The following is a 19,193-nucleotide window of genomic DNA, read 5'->3' as shown; positions in this document are numbered from 1 at the left end:
GACTGAAAAGTGGGCCTCCGCTGCCATACGTATATATACACATATGATGCCACCTTCTACTGAATTAGACCATTTATTCATGAAGCTTATCATGGTCTATTTGTACTGGCAGCAGCTCTCTTAGAACATAAGAACAAGCCAGCTGGATCAGACCAGAGTCCATCTGGTCCAGCACTCTGCTACTCGCAGTGGCCCATCAGGTGCCTTTGGGAGCTCGCATGCAGGATGAGAAAGCAATGGCCTTCTGCTGCTGCTGCTGCTCCCGAGCACCTGGTCTGCTAAGGCATTTGCAATCTCAGATCAAGGAGGATCAAGATTGGTAGCCATACATCAGCTTCTCCTCCATAAATCTGTCCAAACCCTTTTTAAAGCTATCCAGGTGAGTGGCCATCACCACCTCCTGTGGCAGCATATTCCAAACACCAATCACACGTTGCGTGAAGAAGTGTTTCCTTTTATTAGTCCTAATTCTTCCCCCCAGCATTTTCAATGAATGCCCCCTGGTTCTAGTATTGTGAGAAAGAAAAATTTCTCTATCAGCATTTTTTCTACCCCATGCATAATTTATAGACTTCAATCATATCCCCCCTCAGACGTCTCCTCTCCAAACTAAAGAGTCCCAAACGCTGCAGTCTCTCCTCATAAGGAAGGTGCTCCAGTCCCTCAATCATCCTCGTTGCCCTTCTCTGCACTTTTTCTATCTCTTCAATATCCTTTTTGAGATGCGGCGACCAGAACTGGACACTTGGTCATGCTGGCAGGGGCTGATGGGATTTGTAGTCCATGAACATCTGGAGAGCTGCAGGTTGCAGGCCCCTGCTCTAGTAGATCGTTCACACCACCTGCTTCATGGTTCTCTCACGTGGAGATGTCGGGGACTGAATCCGGGACCATCTGCACGCCAAGTGGAGGCTCCACCCCTGAGCCGGGGCCCCACTCAATACCCCCCATTTCCCCACTGCCCTCGTGTCGAGCTCAGGGTCTGTATTATTATTATTATTTATTGTATTTATAAACCGCCCTCCCCCGAAGGGCTCATTAAGGCAACCTTCCAGACATCGCAGCTTCGGTCTGAGACACCAACACTTTGCTTCCAGTGACCCGGAAATTGGCTGGCTGCCCGGCCAAAGGCGGCTCAGAACTCGCCAAACCGCTCCAGTTCAGCAAGCTGGCCGCCCACTTCCATTAACGAGAATCTGGGCGATAATTAACAGATGAGAGATCAAAATTGACAGACAGGAAAGATCTGTTTATTCACAAGCTTGGGTTTCAGCAGGCACCGTCTTCCTCCCGTAGGAACCAGTGGACTCAGACCACAACAACAGGGGCACTCTGGGGGGAGAGGAGGGGGGGCAGGGAAGCACCCACCCAAAGGACCAGCGTGAGACCAACTCTGCTGGTGGAGCTGCCTCTTGGGATTTTTGAGGGGTGGGATTTGATACGGTCTGAATGTGCCAATCTCAACTCCCATCAGGCACCCTTCTCCCCCCCCTACCCCCCCGGGGCCCTCTGCTCCTTGTCTGCACACCTTTGTGCGTATGTGTGCATTCTCAGCCCCTCACAGAAGGGAAAAGAGCCCCGCAGGTCAGTCCTTGGGGCTCAGCAATTTGGGGGACAGTCACATCCGGCAAACGGCCCCTAGACAGTAGCGGTCAGTTCCAGGGGCCTGGGGCCAGATCACAGCTTCACCTGCTCATAAGGCCCAATCCAGCTGTCTGCCAGCTCACGGAGGGTGCTGTACCGGCGGTCAAACTCCTCACTGCTGCACTGACTCAGCAGCCGGCTGATCTCCTCTGTGAGGAATGACACAGCCAGGTATTTATCCAGAGAGGAGTCCCACGAACTCCTCAGGACTTCCAAGGGGTCCTTGGCGCTTCTCTGCCCGGGCTGGGCATCCCTGTGCCCCTTGCGCCACTGCCTGGGGACCTTCTCTGCCTCCAGCGCCTTCCCCTCCGAGTTCAGCACGGCCACGATGTGCCGGCAGGGAAGCTGGAAAGTCTGGTTGAAATGGCAGCTGCAGCTGCCGAGACCCTTGTGGCTCACAGTCTGCGCATCTTCCAGGACCTGAATGCTGATCGTGTCTGCGCTGGTCCCCATCAAGCACACAGAACTCTGGACCACGGCAAATTCATTCAAGCAGAGCGTGGCCGCCGGGTCTGTGCAAATGACCGCCAAGGACTGGCAGATACGCTGAGTGGCTTCTTCATCAGGGACGGCAGCCTCCTGCATTCTCTCTTCGGCGGAGGCCTCCTGGTCTGCTGCTGCCGGGGAACTCTGGGGGGCTGCTGCAGAGGGATCCCGAGGCAGCAGCGGCCTCAGAGTGTTTGCAGCAGAGGAGCTGAGAGCCGCCTGGTTTGGCTGGCTTGAGATGTCCTGGCTGAGCAGGTTGGTTGGGCACAGAAAGGCCTCCAAGGAACTCTTCACCAAACTTTTCTGGTAGTAAGTGGAGACCCCCGTGATGCAGGACTCCAAAGAGAGCCTCACACAGAAGACTTGGCTTAAATTGCACGTGATCATCTCCAGGTCTTTGAAATACTGGCTGCATTCCTCCCACGTCCGCCAGCGATGCATGGACCAGATCTTCTCGTTGAGCAGCCAGTTTGGGTGAAGCTGGGGCAGCAGAGTGGGCTTCACAAAGTCACTCAAGATGACGTGCATCTTCTTCAGGTTGCCTTCGCTGGGGGCGCACATCGCGTTCCTCAAGACGCTCAGCAGCAGCCTCTTCGTGTGGAACTCCAGGGTGACGTGGCAAATCTTCTGCTGTAAGTGTTTGCAGATATGAAAAACGGACAGCTGGACATCCGCTGAGGGGAAGGCTTCCGCAAGCTTTGGCAGCAGCCGGAAGCGTGGATCGACAAGGAATGTCTTGATCTGCTTCCACTCAGGGTTGAAAGCCTTGAAGGTGCGGTACATGGAAGCCAGGCCCTTTGCCGATTCCTTGGTTGGGACAGCAAAATGGATCACTTTGGTCATCTCTCCCTCCAGCTTTAGGAAAGGCTTGTCCACCATGAACGTGTAGAGAGCCTTGCCCGACAGGTTGTGAGTTCTGTGAATAAGCACCACCTCTGGGTGCTTTACAAAGACATGCCTCATCAGCATGGTCTGGAAGCTGATGGAATCGAGGTGGGAGTTTTTGTCCAGCAAATAAGTTACCAACGAGCCACACTCCAAGCTTAGCAGCTCCTTCACAGTGTCCTCAGCCATGGCGCACAGAGGCTCTCGGTCTTGGACTTGTGCGTCGGAAATCTTTCCCCAGCGCCGCCAGCTGGCGAAACAGTTTGGGTTTCTGCTGCAGCTCTCATGCCATTGCTGATGCTTGTATTTTCACGTCAAGGGGCCTAGAGGGGCAGAAGAACGACTTGGTCACTGTGTCCATGCTAGTGTGAAAAAGAGGGACCCTTCCCTCCCACAACAGTCAGGTGGAAACAGACCTCATTATGTGTGCAAAATGCTATCGCGCTTGCCCACCGAAGCACAGTTTGGAGAAACTGTGACCATTTGTAGCAGATGTGCGTGTGTCTGCTGTAAAGACAATTCAGCAGAAAAGAGGAAGGAAGGGGGCCGGATATAGCTGGATCTCGTCCAACTGCAGAAGGTAAGGAGGATTGGTCCTCTGGGTGGGAGACTGGCAAGGAAGGCTCTGTGGAGGAACGAAAGGGCAACGCTCCTCTCCTCCATCCCTGGCCTTGAAAGCCTCTTGCTGGGGCAACCACCAGTCACTTGTGATCTGGCAGCACATAAGAACGCAACAAGATCTTGTGGTGTTGAAGGCTTTCCCGGCTGGACTCAACTGGTTGTGGTGGGTTTTCCGGGCTGCGTGGCCGTGGTCTTGTTCCTAACGTTTCGCCTGCATCTGTGGCCGGCATCTTCAGAGGTGTTATCACCAAGAGGAGTGCGTTACACAGTGCAACTTCCGGATGCCCCTCTGAAGATGGCAGATGCAGGTGAAACATGAGGAACAAGCTGTTCCACCGGGCTTTTGGGGAGGCCAGCCATTGATGGTGAGCGCCCTCTTTGCCTCTCCCTTTTAACACCCTGGGAGCTGTGACATCTAGATCTACTGTCCCCCTCTTTGGGAGGGTTTTATTGATAGTTTTAATACTGGACGCCAAGTGGCTTTTGTAGAACGCTGTAATTTTATGTTTTAATGATGTTATTTATATTAATTATTTATTGCTTATGTGATATTAATCTGTTGTCCACCGCCCAGAGCCCTCAGGGGATGGGGCGGTATATAAATATGATAACAAACAAACAAACAAACAAACAAGACCACGGCCGCACAGCCCGGAAAGCCCACAACAATAAGGTCTTGTGGGGTCAGATCAGATCTCACACACTGCTTGCCTGGCATCGGGTGCCCCTGAGGCCTGGCACTGCAGGTGCGTCTTCCTCTCTCTCCTACTCTCCCCAGCCAGGCATCATTTCACCCCCCTCCTCCTGGTCCTTGCCGCTCAGCTGCCTGCATCCTAGCCTGAAAGCCCCCAGACTGCTTCCCTCTTGGGAAAGGCCCCCGGGATCGTTTGGGGCCACTCTTCCGTGTGCCCCCGCCCCCAGTTCCCATCCTGCAGGTGGGCAGACGTGGTGCCCTATATGCTTCCACAGCAGGGGTGTCAAACAGCTGGGGCAAGCCCCGCCCCCATCGGCTAAGATCTGAGCCCCCCCCCCTGCCAATCTGGGCTGAGGGCGCAGCAGCCAAGGCAGCCCCCCACCCCCCCGGCCCAGCGGCCCAGCCAGACCAAACCACACTCATGCCACATTCGGCCCCGGCAGCAAACGAGTGCGACGCCCCCCGCCCCACCCGAGGAGGCTGGCCCGCCCTGCAGTGTAGGCAAGAGACGGCTGGCCCCGGCTTGCTGGGGGCTTCCGGGGAGAAGAGGCGCGTCCCCCCGGCCCGCATGCAGCCCCTTCCCACGTGCGAGGCAAGTTGCGCCCCCAACAGTCCTGCGAGGTAGACCTCCCGCACTCCTCACCCGCCACGGGCGCCGCCATTTTGGTTCCTGCCGGCCGCGGCCACCACGACAGGGACTGCAGGAGGAGCCGCCAATCACAGGAAAGGGACCGGGGCGTCCGCCAATCACCAAAGGGACGGCTGCGCGGGCCGACCAATTAGAGCGTAGGGATCTCAGCGTGGCGGGTAGGAGGGCGGGGAAGAGTTCGGTCGCCGTGGTGACGTTTGTGCTGGGGCTTGTGTGCGTAACGCGCGGATTTCCCCCAGCCTGGCGAGTGCGCCTGCGCGGGCCTCCTGCCGCCACGTGCCGGGCTGAGCGCGAGCCTCCCGCCCAAGGGAGCCCCGGGTGGGCGAAGAGGCAGCCTGGGCTGCTGCAGGGCTGGAAGAGGCGCCGGGGGTGGGGGCTGCTGAGCGGAGCCCCCCCCCCCTCTTGAGTGCCAGCCTCGAAATGGACTTCGACCAACCCTCAACTCTCTCCCCGGCAGGTTGGCGATGAAGAGTGGGGCGCTCATAATTAAAGGACAAAGAGGAACCTTTGTTAACCCCTGTTAAGCCCCACCTCTCAGCAGCCTTAGAAGGAGAAAGAGATAACCCCTGCTAAAATACACTGTTTTAAAAGATGTGGCTTTGAGAAAAGCCCTCCCAAATGGACACCAGAGCTCACTCTGCTCTTTCTGGCCCAGTTCTCTTCTCCACTGCTACTCCTCTCTGCTGGTTCCAGAGATGGAGAACCAGTTTTGATTCCCCGCTCTGCCACTTGATCTGTGGAGGCTTATCTGGGGAACTTGGGTTAGCTTGTGCACTCCAACACCCGTCAGCTGGGTGACCTTGGGCCAGTCACAGTTCTTCAGAGCTCTCAGCCCCACCCACCTCACTGGGTGTTTGCTGTGGGGGTGGGAGGGGAAGTAGATCGTAAGCCCCTGTGAGTTTTCTGACAAGAGAGGGGGGTATAAATCCAATTGTTGCCTTCTTCAGGCAACAATTCTCATTTCTTCCACTCTTCCAAGGGGGCTAGGCCATGCTAGTGGCTCTCTTTCTCCATCTCGCAGGAGACCCTGGCCAAGGGGACTCCAGCATATCCTTTCAGAACTTGGGACCAGAGATGTGAGGCAGAACATTTCCCCCCACTTAAAACTTTACCGTGCTTATTTTTCTGCAGGAAAATGTCAATTTCTGAAGATTTATTGTGCCATAAAACTATCAGCGAGTGATGGATACTATTACCAACGCAGTAGCAAAGAACATTAGAAGCATGTTGTGGATTGTCCAGGTTGTATCTTCAAGACGTCAGCCACAGATGCAGGTGAAATGTCAGGAGAGAATGCTACTGGAACACGGCCACACAACCAATCTCAGCACGTACCCATACAGGACACCGTTCCTTTTCTTAATGTTAATGATTCCCTAATGGCACCGGCCAGTGCGGACGCCTGTAGTCCTGAAGCTGTTTGGCCTAAGGCTGAGCCTCTGGATATGGAGATGCTACCACCAGCATTTCAGCATGACATATTGAGCTCTCCTGAGCTCTGGATTAGCTTTCTTCGAAGGACAGGCCTAGAAATCAAATTGGAGCACCGAGGCAAAGAGTTTGGGCAGATGATGACTGTGAGCGACCCCCAGGGCTGCAGACTTTTCTATGGAGAACTTGGCCCTATGCCTGATCAAGAATAACTCTTTGGTCCTATTAGTTTGGAACAAGTCAAGTCTCCAGGGCCAGAACAGAGAACCAATGAAAAGCAAAAGCTCTTCGCAAGGCGATTGCTTGATGTCATGGACCGGGGTCTGATCTTGGAGGGCAGCGGCCATGCCATTGATGCCATCAGGCTCTGCCAGGGCACGGTCTATTGGTCTGAATTTCTACCCTAGTGATTCCGGCCGTGAACGCCTTCGACAGTACATTGAGCATCCGAAGACCCTGCTGGACCAGACCAGTAGTCCATCTAGTCCTGCCTCCTGGCCCTCATAGGAGCCAACTAGTTCCGTGGTGGGGGGGGGGCAGCAGGGAAGCACTCTAACAGACTTAGAGACATACCAAGCAGAGGGATCCCTCAAGTCAGGCCTGTGGCGGAAGGGAGGAGAGGAGGCCTCGTGGCTGCACAACCCAACAGGGTCCCTGGAACGATATTTCAGCCCCGTTCAGAGAGGAGGCCTGCCCGCTGGAGGCCAGATCCATACACAAGAATAAGCCTGTTTCTCGCGAGTGCCCCCGGCACACAGGAAGAAACTCTCTTGTCCTCCTAGGGCCGTGGTGGCAAACCTTTGGCACTCCAGATGTTATGGACTACAATTCCCATCAGCCCCTGCCAGCATGGCCAATTGGCCATGCTGGCAGGGGCTGATGGGAATTGTAGTCCATAACATCTGGAGTGCCAAAGGTTCGCCACCACGGGACTAGGTCCTTTGAAAGGCCAAGGACAAGCCCGATGTTGTCCCCAGGCGCTGGAATTCAGAGGTAGACGGCATCTGGATGTGGAAGTTCCCCTGCGTCACCATGGCTAGTAGCCACTGACGGGTCGAAGCGCCACGAATCTGTCTCATCCCTGCAGCCGTCTTATTCCTGTGTCATCCCTGCATCTTCCGGCAGCGAATTCCAGAGGGAGCTGCGTAAACAGATATTTCCTCTTGCCTGTCCTGAATCTACTGCCCATCCGCTGAGCCAAGCTTGGGAGTTCTAGCGTGGCAACTAATGTTTTCCAGGTGACTGTCTCCAGGAGTTGTGTGAGGGACTGCAAGTAGATGTTTTGTTGGATTGTGGGTAGGGGGAGGTGGGGGGAATAAACCACCACAAACGTATAGAGCAGGGGTAGGGAACCTTTAACACTCAAAGAGCCATTTGGACCCGTTTTCCACGGGAAAAGAAATCACTTGGAGCCGCAAATAATGTTTGACAATTAAAATACAGATAACACTGTATATATTGGGTTTTTTAACCTTTTACTCCCCTCATTCTGAGAAGCGCATGGATGCGTCTGCCCTGCTGCTTGCAGGGCGGGCAAGGATGGGGCCAGCGGCTCGGCCTCGCCGGCCACCGGGAAAGCGCCTGCCCCGCTCCAACGGGGCGGGCGAGAGGGGAAGCCCGCAGTGCGGCCCAACTGGCCGCGGGCAGTTGGTGCGCCCGCCCTGCTGCCTGCAGGGTGGGCAAGGATGGGGCCAGCGGTTCGGCTTGTGGAGCCGCAGTGCAAGGGCAGAAGAGCCGCATGCGGCTCTCGAGCCGCAGGTTCCCTACCCCTGGTATAGAACAATCTCTTTTTTTAAAAAAAAGTTACGAATTCACCTAACTCACCTGCAGCACAACCACCTCAGATCCAAAGCTGAAATCCTTATTTTCATCTCCTCTCGTATAACTGAAGATTAATCGCCAGGCTGATATGGAACCCACAAGTCAGCGAAGCTATGGAGTGACTCTGAAATGAGACGGTTCAGCTCTTAAAGTACATCCTTGGCCAGCCATACCCAAGAACCACACGTGCCCTGTTTTGGCAGTAATATGTATCAGTTTTCCGTGCCCTTTCTCTCTGAAATTGACATGATGCGAGGGAAGTAGTACACACGCCATTGGGGTGCTGTGTGGTTTCCGGGCTGTCTGGCCGTGTTCTAGCAGCATCCTCTCCTGACGTTTCGCCTGCATCTGTGGCTGGCATCTTCAGAGGATCTGATGGTAGGAATGGAAAGCAAGTGGAGTATATATACTGTGAGGTCAAAAGGTGAGGCCCTCGGAATAGAGTAGCCTGGTATGTGAGTCACAAAGAAGTCTGTAGCCTGGGAATAACAATGAAGATAGCAAGGTCAATAGGTGAATGGATCTGAATAGAAGTATCCTGGTCTTTGTTACTATGCTACAGACTTCTCTGTGACTCACATGCCAGGCTACTCTATTCAGATGGCCTCACCTTTTGACCTCACAGTATATATACTCCACTTGCTTTCCATTCCTACCATCAGATCCTCTGAAGATGCCAGCCACAGATGCAGGCGAAACATCAGGAGAGAATGCTGCTAGAACACGGCCAGACAGCCCGGAAACCACACAGCGCCCCAGTGATTCCGGCCGTGAAAGCCTTCGACAATACACACATGCTATTGCTTCTAAGTTTTACATCTATCGTTTCAATAAAAATGAATTCCACACATTTTGGAATGTAACGTTTAAAACTACTACTGAGTAAGAGAACAGAAGACATGACTAGTTTAAATAACATTTAAGAACGGGGAAAACAGTAAATAATAATCATCCAATCAAGTATTTATTGCTAGTGGGATGTAATTAACACAAGGTACCTTTTAATTTTTTTTTAAAAAAAAGGTTGCATCAGATGATGCTATTTTCCCATTCAGTTTTGCTGGAAAACTTAGCTCACCCCTCTGGAGGGTGACTTGGGATGAGCATTCCTGCCCTGAAACATCTGTCAGGAAAGCAAAGGCTTTTGTCAAACACATTTGGGGAGCAAAGAGAACTCCTGGGCAGTCCACATTTTTTTTCTAGCCCAAGGGTGACCTTGGGCTAGCCACAGCTTTTCAGAGCTCTCTCAGCCCCACCCACCTCACAGGGTGTTTGTTGTGAGGGGGGGAAGGGCAAGGAGATTGTCAGCCCCTTTGAGTCTCCTGCAGGAGAGAAAGGACGGATATAAATCCAAACTCTTCTTCTTCTCTTCTTCTTCTCACAACCAATACAGGGTTCAGCTGCCCATCTGGCACTACCTTGTTGGAGCAAGGAAGTCTGGAAATGCACAAACAGTTGCTGAAGGCTGAGAAGCCAAGAGGTGCCGGGAAAAAGCTGTGAGAAGAGCGCTTTCCAGACATCTCCTCAGCCTTCCCTGCAGCCTCACAGCATCAGCGCTTCCAGCGTCTCCGTTTGGGAAAAAAACAAAACACAACCCTAACCCGGAAACCACACAGCACCCAAAACACAACCCTTTGATCTCAAACAGCTCTCAAAGCAACCCATCCAGTCTGCTTTGCTGCAAAAAGCGGAACTTATTAGCTCAGGAATCAAACTTTGTGCACACTTCTGGAGAGGGCCTCCGGAGCCCTGGCCAAGGAGCCTGCTACATCTAACAGCTCAAAGCTCTGCAGCGCCTCCCCAAAATGCAGCCACCCCCGCCAGATGCTGGAACAAGCTTTCCTTTGGAGGCTCTAAGCAGCCCACAAACTGAATAGTGACTTTCTTGCCAAGAGCCAGCGTGGGGCAGTGGTTAAGAGAACGTGCACTGTAATCTGGAGAACAGGGCTTGATTCCCCATTCTGCCACTGGAGCTGTGGAGGCTTATCTGGTGAACCAGATTAGCTTGTGCACTCCAACACATGCCAGCCGGATGACCTTGGGCTAGTTCAGTGTTTCCCAACTTTTTGAGGTCAGGGTACCCTTGACCTCACTCTTCATATCTCACGGTACCCCTGCCGCCACCCCCACCTTCCCCCTCCATTGCCCCTGCTTGCCACACCCCCCACCTTCCCCTCCCAGGGTGAAGCACGGGGGGGGGGGGGTGGCGGCTGCTGACTTTGCAGCAGGCCCTGCCCCATGGGCCAGCTCCATGTCCTTGCTGGCGTCGGTGGGAGACACCACAAAAATGAGGGGGGCGGTAGTGTTGCTGCGGTACCCCTGGGACATGCTCACGGCACCCCAGGGTACCACGGAACCCTGGTTGAGAATGGCTGGGCTAGTCAGTTCTTCAGAGCTCTCTCAGCCCCACCCAAAGGGTGTTTGTTGTGGGAGGGGGTAGGTGGAGAAGGGAAAGGAGACTCCTGTGAGTCTCCTTACAGGAGAGAAAGGGGGGATATAAATCCAAACTCTTCTTCTTCTTCTGAGAATGTAGCCAGTGGCCAGGCATGCTTTCTCCGCTTTTCCAGCTGCCTCCAAAAGCCTTCAAGCACTCCGGACTACCGAGACCAAGCTCATTCCTCCACCTGAACACACCTGTGCTCACCGACTGGGGATCCAGCCTGGCTTTATAGCACACAGCAGGGAGGAAGAATTCTTGCCAAACAGTCACCTATTAACGCAATACAAACAAGCAGACACCACCACGTTGCACGGCACGCTTTGTATCACGAATCCCGAGCATCTCGTCATGAGGACGAGGCAGCATCAACAAAGCAAGGGGGAAGTGAAGAACAGATCAGGAGGGGCCGCTTGTCCTCCCCCCCCCCACCCATCATGGTCTTCACCCCAACCTGCCCCATGACTCTTGTCCAAGACGCAGCGTCGAGGACGAGGCGTGCGTTCCGAGGCAGAGGTGCTGTAATGAGCAAAGAACCAAACCCACCCCCTTCCAGAACCGTTTTCTAGCAAAGACGGACCCTCTGACTTGAGTGTTAGGGGCTAGTTCTGCCCTTGAGAGGATAACTGAGTGTTCCCTTGGTGCTGCGTGCCAATTGACACGTGAAAAGTGTGTGCGGGGAGGGGGAAATTTCGACACTGCTGCGAGGTGCCACCCGCTTACTTTGGGGGGCCGCAGGGAACACTGAACCTTCCTTGGCAAAGCCAGAGTGGCTCAGAAGACAAAACAGAGGACAATCTCAGCACCAAAGAAGCACAATTGTATTTCCAACAATTATTTTGGTCTACAGACATAGCAGCAAAGTTTGCCCCTGGTAGCGGAGGCTTCAGAAACAAGGAGGAAAGCCCACAGTCCTGCCACCCTCGTCCCAGTCACGGCAGAAGAGCAAGTGGAACAAGGCGGCATGGCTGGGCCCAGAGATCCACACGACACAAACGCTGTGGAGCTCTTGGTAATGGGAGAGCAGCCGGGACGTGTTTGTATGAAGGACAGACACATTCTGTAAGAAACACACCGAAATCCCTGAACAGGCCAGCCTGCGGAGAAAGCCTTCCATACGCAGCAAAGCTGTCCCGATTGTCATGCCTGCAGCTGTATGCTGCACATCTGGAAGCTGCTGGGCTCTGCCCCATTACTGGCCTGCCTCGAGACCTGGGGGGGGGGGAGTGAGACAGAAAGTCAGCTGTTGTGAGCCTGTGCTGCTTAAGGTGCAGAAATGAACTCTCACTGCCCAGGCATTTCCCTCACTGGGGGGGCCTTGTTATATTGCAGAGAAGCTCACTGTTACCCTGAGTTTCTTTTTTGAGGAAGAACCGCGGTGGCTGTGAAGTGTGCCCACAGCCCTCATCTCTGCTGCAGCTGCAGATTGAGCCAGACAACTTGTGGAGGCAGCAGAGAGGTCTCTCTTCTGCAATTGTGCCAGGAGTTGCTTCAGCAACCTCCGCCCCCCATCTCTTCCTTCTTCACTCAGAGGGAAGGGAGGTTCGTGTCTAGGTCAGAGGGGTCCAACTTTAGTGCTTCACGTGAACATCTGAAGCGCCAGAGTTGGACACCCCTGATTTAGGTGATTGAGATGCATTCCTAATTCAATGTAATTACTACAAGATATATGTAACCAGCCTGCTGTATGTGACTACGGTCATTCTGGGGCATTCTTTCCTCGATCTTTACTTTATGGCTTCACACACTTGAGTAGATAACTAGGCTTCCCCCTAACACTTTTGGTCTCATGAGAACCAGGATTGTTTCTGTTGTCTTGTGGGGGCAGGATGCCAAGTGGCTCTCTACCTCTACCTGTCATCGACCTTCAGGCGCCTCAGCTCCAAACTAACTCTTTCTCACATTTCTTGGGAAAATGGGGGTGGGTAGACAAACATCGGAATACAGGGGTTAGCACTGGGTGCCTCAATGCCTATCAATAAACACTGTTGATCAACAATAGAGAGTCTGTTTATTGCTTTAAGGTTCGAGACTGAACAGATTCCCCACGTTGTGAGTGCTGAGGGGCTTCCCTTCCGCCGCCTCTTCCGCTCCCTGCAGCTCAGTGGACTTGGCCCAAATGTCCACGATCATCTTCAGCGTGGAGGTCCGCTCCTCCAGCTCTTCCCCCTCGGTTTGCAGCAGCAGGTTACCGAGTTCCTTGCTGAGGGACTGGATTTTGTCCCACCGGTCCTCGGGCAGGACGGTGACCGCCATCACTCCCGGGGTGCCCCTGCAGGGCGCGGAGTGCTCCGGCAGGTTCTCCTCCGAAACAGGAAGGTGCTGGTACTTCTTCTGCCAGTGCTTGCACACCATCGCTTCCTCCACCGCCTGCCGGTTCGCGTGAAGCACCGACAAGATGTGGCGGCACGGCAGCTGGTAGCGGCAGTGGAAGTAGCAGGTGCAGCTCCGGCAGTCCTTGCTCACCTGGTGGGTCTCCTCCAGCAACTGGACCTTCGTCTTGCTCTTGACTGAGTTCATCAGCTGGGTGGACTTCTGCACCACGTCCCACTCGTTCAGGCACAGCTGGTAAGCCAGGTCCGTGCAGGTCTCCCGCAGAGCCACCAGCATGGTGGACACGGGCTTGGCGGGAGGACATTTGGTCAGCGGCTTGGTGGGCTCGGGGGCAGCTTTGGCCAGGGCCTGCTGAGAGGCGGTGCTGGAGCTGCGCCGCACGGAGGTCCGGGTCTGGGGGGCCTTGAGATCCTCCATCAGGCTGCTGCGGCTGTCCGCCTCCAAGCCAGGGATGCCCAGGCTCAGGTGCTCCAGGCCTTTGGTGTTGAAACAGTCCGCGCATTCCACGAAGTGAAGGATGCTGGTCTCCAGAGAGAGCTTCGTGCTGAAAAGGCTGGAAAGCTTTTGCGATATGAAGTCCAAGCTGTCTATATAGGTGCTGCAGGAGTGGAGGCCTTTCTTGGCGTGCATGTACCACAGCATCTCGCAGGAGAACCAGTTCCTCTGCAGGTAGGCGTACAGTTCCGGGTCTACCAGGCTCTTGACCTGCTGGGACAGGGCGTCCAGGTTGGTGCTGGAGGTGGAGAAGACCGCCTCCCTCAAGGCCAGCTTCAGGCTGTGCTTGAAGGAGAAGGAAGCGCGGGATTCCTTCAGCTCTTTCTCCAGGAGCCGCACCGTGTGGTACACGGAGAGCAGCACCTGAGCGGAAGGGAAGAGCTCCTGCAGAATCGGCCGGTGGAGAAAGGCCCTGTCCACAAAGACCACCTTGAGCTTCTGCCACTCGGGATTGAACTCCTTGAAAACGGAGAGCATCTTCCTGGCACTTTCCGCCGTGTCCTCCTTCAGGACGGCGAAGTGGACCAACTTGCCCACCCGGTCCTTGCTCTCCACCAGGAAGGCGTAGAGCGAGTGGCCCCTCTCGTTCTGTACCTGATGGAGGAGGAGGCTTTCGGGGAACTTCACAAACAAGCTCTTCATCTTGCTGGTCTGGAAGTTCAGCCTCTCCAGGGCCTGGTCGCTGCCCACACTAATGGAGGCCAGGGAGCCCATGTCCACCCGCAGGAAATTCTTCATCACTTCACCGATCCGAACCAAGGCCGAATTGGAGATGCTTTCCTTCTCTGCCTCGCGGACCTTTGAACCTTCGAGGGGCGGCGGAGGCTCCTCCGAATCCACCTCCACCTTTACCCTTGCACGGTCGTCCATGTTGATCTTTACACTCAACCCGTTGCTGTCTTCTACCTTGGCAGGTCGCTGCCTGCGCAGCTTCACAGCGCGGCTGCTGGGGGTTCTGCAGCCAGACTTCTGAGCAGCCGTTCTGGTCACAGGCTGTGGACCACGGCGCACGGAGGAGGCCTTCGGCTTTGCATGGATGTGGTTGCTATTCAGCTTGCTGATCACCAGCCGGTCCAGCTCCTCGTTATACTGCAGGACAAAATACGCTGGGCATGATGCTGGGTGCTGCTTCCTCTTTCTGCTGTGCTCCCTTGACCAGCCACAGCAAAACTTCACCTGCATGAACCTGGCAGATTAAGACAGAAGGGGATTCAGTGAGAGACGAGGTACTTGTCTCAAGCCAGTGCTGTTTGCAGGAAACCCCCCCCCCCCACACCTTTATTGGCATACAAAACAGGACAATATTTTAAAGCAAAACAGGTTTAAGAACATAAGAAAGAGCCTGCTGGGTCAGACCAGAGTCCATCTAGTCCAGCTCTCTGCTACTTGCAGTGGCCCACCAGGTGCCTTTGGGAGCTCACCTGCAGGATGGGAAAGCAATGGCCTTCTGCAGCTGTTGCTCCCAATCACCTGGTCTGTTAAGGCATTTGCAATCTCAGATGAAAGAGGATCAAGATTGGTAGCCATAAATCGACTTCTCCTCCATAAATCTGTCCAAGCCCCTTTTAAAGCTATCCAGGTGAGTGGCCATCACCACCTCCTGTGGCAGCATATTCCAAATACCAATCACATGTTGCGTGAAGAAGTGTTTCCTTTTATTAGTCCTAATTCTTCCCCCAGCATTTTCAACGAATGCCCCCTGGTTCTAGTATTGTGAGAAAGAGAGAAAAAAAAAACTTCTCTCTCTGGCTTCAACATTTTCTACCCCATGCATATAATTTCATAGACTTCAATCATCTCCCCCCTCAGACGTCTCCTCTCCAAACTAAAGAGTCCCAAACGCTGCAGCCTCTCCTCATAAGGAAGGTGCTCCAATCCCCTAATCATCCTTCTCCTTGCTCCTTCTCTGCACTTCTTTCGGGATGCCTCTCAATATCCTTTTTTTGAGATGTGGTGCAACCAAAGAACTGAACCACAGGACTCCAAGTGCAGTCGCACCTAACGTGTTTATATAAGGGCATGACAATCCTTGCAGTTTTATTATCAACTCCTTTCCTAATTATCCCCAACATAGAGTTTGCCTTTTTCACAGCTGCCATGCATTGACATTCCCATGGAACCTATCCAACTTAAGAAGCCAGAATCCCTTTCTCCTCTCTGGTCTGTCAGACTGACCATAGTATTGGACTCCTTGTTTAAGAAATACAGTTAAAATTACTAATTTCCAGTATAAAATTTGCAACAGTTTCACAAAAGAGCACATCAGAGGCTGTTCAGGAGGATTGGGTATCTTATAACGCTCTTGCCACTTGAGAACATTGCAAGAAAATGGAATTCATGTATTTCATGCGTATCTTATTGTATTTAGGGCAGACAAACAGAGAATGGTCAAATGTTTCAACCGTAGTCATATCACATGAACAAACTCTTTTAGAACGTTCCATATTCTTGAATCTTCCCTCCAGCAGAGCTGATAGCAGCACATTACATCTTGCAGTAGCCAAGGCTCTCCTCTGGGTGGGATTAATCAGCAGACGAAGATATGCTGCCATAATTCCACGCTCGCGTGGGATTAATAATGTAGTCGGAGAACAGGTTGTCTTGGCTGTGTTTGCAGGACCCAAAGAAGAATAAAGTTTGGATTTTTACCTTGCCTTTCTCTCCTGGCCTTATAAATTACTTCCCTTCCCCTCCCCACAACAGACGCCTTGTGAGGTAGACGGGGCTGAGAGAGCTCTGAGCAACTGTGACTAGCCTAAGGTCACCCAGTAGGCCCCATGTATAGGAGCAGGGAAACAAATCCAGACCACCACTGCTCATGTGGAGGAGTGGGGAATCAAACCGGGTTCTCTAGATTAGAGTCCACCTGCTCTTAACCACGACACTATGCAGATTCTCTAAATCAGATTCCATACATTTGCCAGCCTCAGGCAAGTCTCCCTTTACCTATTTGCTGATTAATTAAAGCATTTATATCACACCCTTTCCCCTGGCTCGAATCAGCAAATACTGGTTTAAACATCCTCAGCTGTAACTAAAAATAAAACAACAAACTCCAAATCTCTCCCCTGTGCTTCCTTAAAAGATGCCTGCCATTCATAGAATTATAGAGTTGGAAGAGACCAGAAGGGCCCTCAAATCCAACCCCCGGCAATACAGGAACACACAATCAAAGCACTCCGGACATATATTCATCCAGCCTCTCTAGGGAGCCTCCAAAGGAGACTCCACCACCCTCTGAGGCAGCAGATTCCACTGTCAAACATTGTCAAGAAGTTCTTCCTCAAGTTTAGATGGAATTTCCTTTCCTGTACTTTGAATCCGCTACTCTTTGTCCCAGTCTCTGGAGCAGCAGAAAACAAGCTTGCTCCCTCTTCAATATGAGATCTCTTCATATATTTAAACATGGCTATCATGTTACCCCTTAATCTTCTCTTCTCCAGACTAAACATACTTAGCTCCCTAAGCTGTTCCTCATAGGGCAGTGGTGGCGAACCTTTGGCACTCCAGTTGTTATGGACTACAATTCCCACCAGCCACTGCCAGCATGGCCAATTGGCCATGCTGGCAGGGGCTGATGGGAATTGTAGTCCCTAACATCCGGAGTGCCAAAGGTTCGCCACCACAGTCACAGGGCATGGAATCCAGTCGCCCTCCTCAGGACCTTTTCTAGCATGTCAATATCCTTCTTGAATTGTGTTGTCGAGACCTACACACAGTATTCCAGGGCACGTCTGACCAATGCAGAATAGAGTGGTGCTATTACATCCCTTGATCTAAACACTATACTCCTATTGGTGCATCTCCGAATTGCACTGACTTTCTTGGCTGCTGCATCACACTGCTGACTCATGTTCAGTGTGTGGTCTACTAAGACTCTCAGATCCCTTTCACATGTTCTGCTGTCAAGCCAGGTGTCACCCATCCTATATCCGTTCACTTTTTTCTGCCTCACATTTACATTTCTGCCTGTTGAAATTCATTTAGTTTGTTTTGGCCCAGCTCTCTAATCTGTCCAGGTCATTTTGAATTCTGACCTTGTCCTCTGGGTGGAGCCTTAGTCCTACCATTCCTCCTCAATCTATGAGTGTGTGTCATCTGGCAGGATTTACAGTTAGCATGCCCTCTATTCCATCGTCCAAGTCACTGATAAAAATATTGACTAGCACTGGGCCCAGGACAGAACCCTGTGGCACCCCACTAGTCACTTCTCTCCAGGATGAAGATGAGCCACTGATGAGCCCCTTTGGGTTCAGTCGTCAACCAGTTACAAATCCATCTAACAATAGCATTGTTTTGCCCACATTTTACTAGCTTGCTTGCAAGGATATCATGGGGCACTCTGCCAAAGGCCTCAGTGAAATCAAGGTATGCTACATCTACAGCATTCCCTTCATTTACCAAGCTTGTCACTCTATTCAAAATAAGAGTTAAGATTAGTCTGGCATGACTTTTTTTTTGAGAAACCCATGTGGATTTTCAGTGATTACATTATTCCCTTCCAAGTGCTCACAGACTGTCTGTTTAATGATCTGGTCTAGAATCTTTCCTGGTATTGATGTCAGGCTGACTGGGCGGTCATTGTTTGGGTCTTCTTTTCAACCCCTCTCAAGTGTTCTGGCCGACACGCAGGCCTTGCAGCATCCCTGAACATCTCCAAAGAGGGGAGCCCCCCCCCCGAGAGCCTGTTCCATACAGCCGAAGTCTTGATGGAAAAGGCCTGGCCTCTGGTCAGTGACAGTCAGGCCACCCAGAGTGGTGAAATAGCCAACAAATGGCCACCTGATGACTGTAGTTCACGCATAGGGAAGAAAATTGTCCTTTCTTTGGCCAGCTGACCTCATGTCCTGATGGGTATCAGGTACCAGTTCCCTCTGGCGCTGATGGCTCTTCCAGTTTTGGAGGTGGTGCCTGGAGAGTGCAGGGTTTGGGGAGGAACACCACAGAGTCCACACCCCAAAGCGGCCATTTTCTCCAGGTGCACCGATCTCTGCCCGGCCACTTACGTCACATCCTCCCGGATGCTGGTCCCGTTCTTCCGGTTGTAAAACCGGACCGAGATACAGTTCTTCAAGCCATACTGCAGCCGGTTCTCCTTCTTGTAGGCTTGGAAGCTCTCCTTGAAGTCTTCGTAGTTCTTGAAGCAGGAGCCCACCTCCATCGCTGATCCCAGACCAGGGCTGCCGGCCCCCCCTACCTCAGCACATCATCCCCCCCCCCCAGCTAAAGGGTCTACCCTCAATTCTGCCTTCCCACTTACCCCCTTCCTTCCTGCAATGCCCCCCTGCCCCCTAACTGCCCCTAACTGCAGCGATGAGTCAAGGGGGTCAAGGGGGCACTCTGCTCCTCCCCCTCTGCAGTGCTGGGAGGGGACCTTTCCAGGAGAAAAAAGGGGGCTCCCCCCACTCCAAAGGTTAACCCCTTCCAGATCAAGGGCTGATCTCACCAAGCGTTGGGGTCCTCTTAGCCCCCCTCCACCCCACGCTTGACCCCCTTGAGGACCCCTCCCTCTCTCCCCCCTTTTAACCCCTTCCCTCCCAACCACGAGGCTCCCTTCTGCCAGTCGCAACCACCGCAGCCCCTCTTCGCTCTGCATATAAGGCCGGCCGAGAGCCCGCCCCCAGCGGGCCACTGACCAATCGGGACGCATGCTGCAGGAGCGGCAGCCGGCCGGGCGAGAGGGAAGAGCGGCTCGC

The 19,193-nt window shown here is 53.2% G+C and overlaps 2 protein-coding genes across 2 annotated transcripts; both read right to left on the bottom strand.

The window, feature by feature from the left end:
* Positions 1–1,228: 1,228 nt before the first annotated feature.
* Positions 1,229–5,079, bottom strand: ZSWIM1 (zinc finger SWIM-type containing 1). Its single transcript, XM_048498773.1, has 2 exons — positions 4,974–5,079; positions 1,229–3,338 (listed from the first exon to the last, which is right to left on the bottom strand). Exon 2 carries the CDS (start codon positions 3,202–3,204, stop codon positions 1,678–1,680), a length of 1,527 nt encoding a protein of 508 aa, XP_048354730.1. The 5' UTR covers positions 3,205–3,338; positions 4,974–5,079; the 3' UTR covers positions 1,229–1,677.
* Positions 5,080–12,662: 7,583 nt separating this feature from the next.
* On the bottom strand, positions 12,663–18,982 carry ZSWIM3 (zinc finger SWIM-type containing 3). Its single transcript, XM_048498770.1, has 2 exons — positions 18,504–18,982; positions 12,663–14,683 (listed from the first exon to the last, which is right to left on the bottom strand). Exons 1-2 carry the CDS (start codon positions 18,656–18,658, stop codon positions 12,688–12,690), a joined length of 2,151 nt encoding a protein of 716 aa, XP_048354727.1. The 5' UTR covers positions 18,659–18,982; the 3' UTR covers positions 12,663–12,687.
* Between the last annotated feature and the right edge of the window lie 211 nt (positions 18,983–19,193).

This window comes from Sphaerodactylus townsendi, linkage group LG05, assembly GCF_021028975.2.
Source record: "Sphaerodactylus townsendi isolate TG3544 linkage group LG05, MPM_Stown_v2.3, whole genome shotgun sequence".
Lineage (NCBI taxonomy): Eukaryota > Metazoa > Chordata > Lepidosauria > Squamata > Sphaerodactylidae > Sphaerodactylus > Sphaerodactylus townsendi.
The sequence above is the reverse complement of the archived record's forward strand: the minus strand, read 5'-3'. Positions and strand labels throughout refer to the sequence as shown.

Coding starts and splice junctions, on each gene's coding strand:
- ZSWIM1 (XM_048498773.1), bottom strand. CDS start 3,204: ATGGCTGAGGACACTGTGAAGGAGCTGCTAAGCTTGGAGTGTGGCTCG.
- ZSWIM3 (XM_048498770.1), bottom strand. CDS start 18,658: ATGGAGGTGGGCTCCTGCTTCAAGAACTACGAAGACTTCAAGGAGAGC. Junction 14,684..18,503: donor AGCATCCGGGAGGATGTGAC/GTAAGTGGCCGG, acceptor TTAATCTGCCAG/GTTCATGCAGGTGAAGTTTT.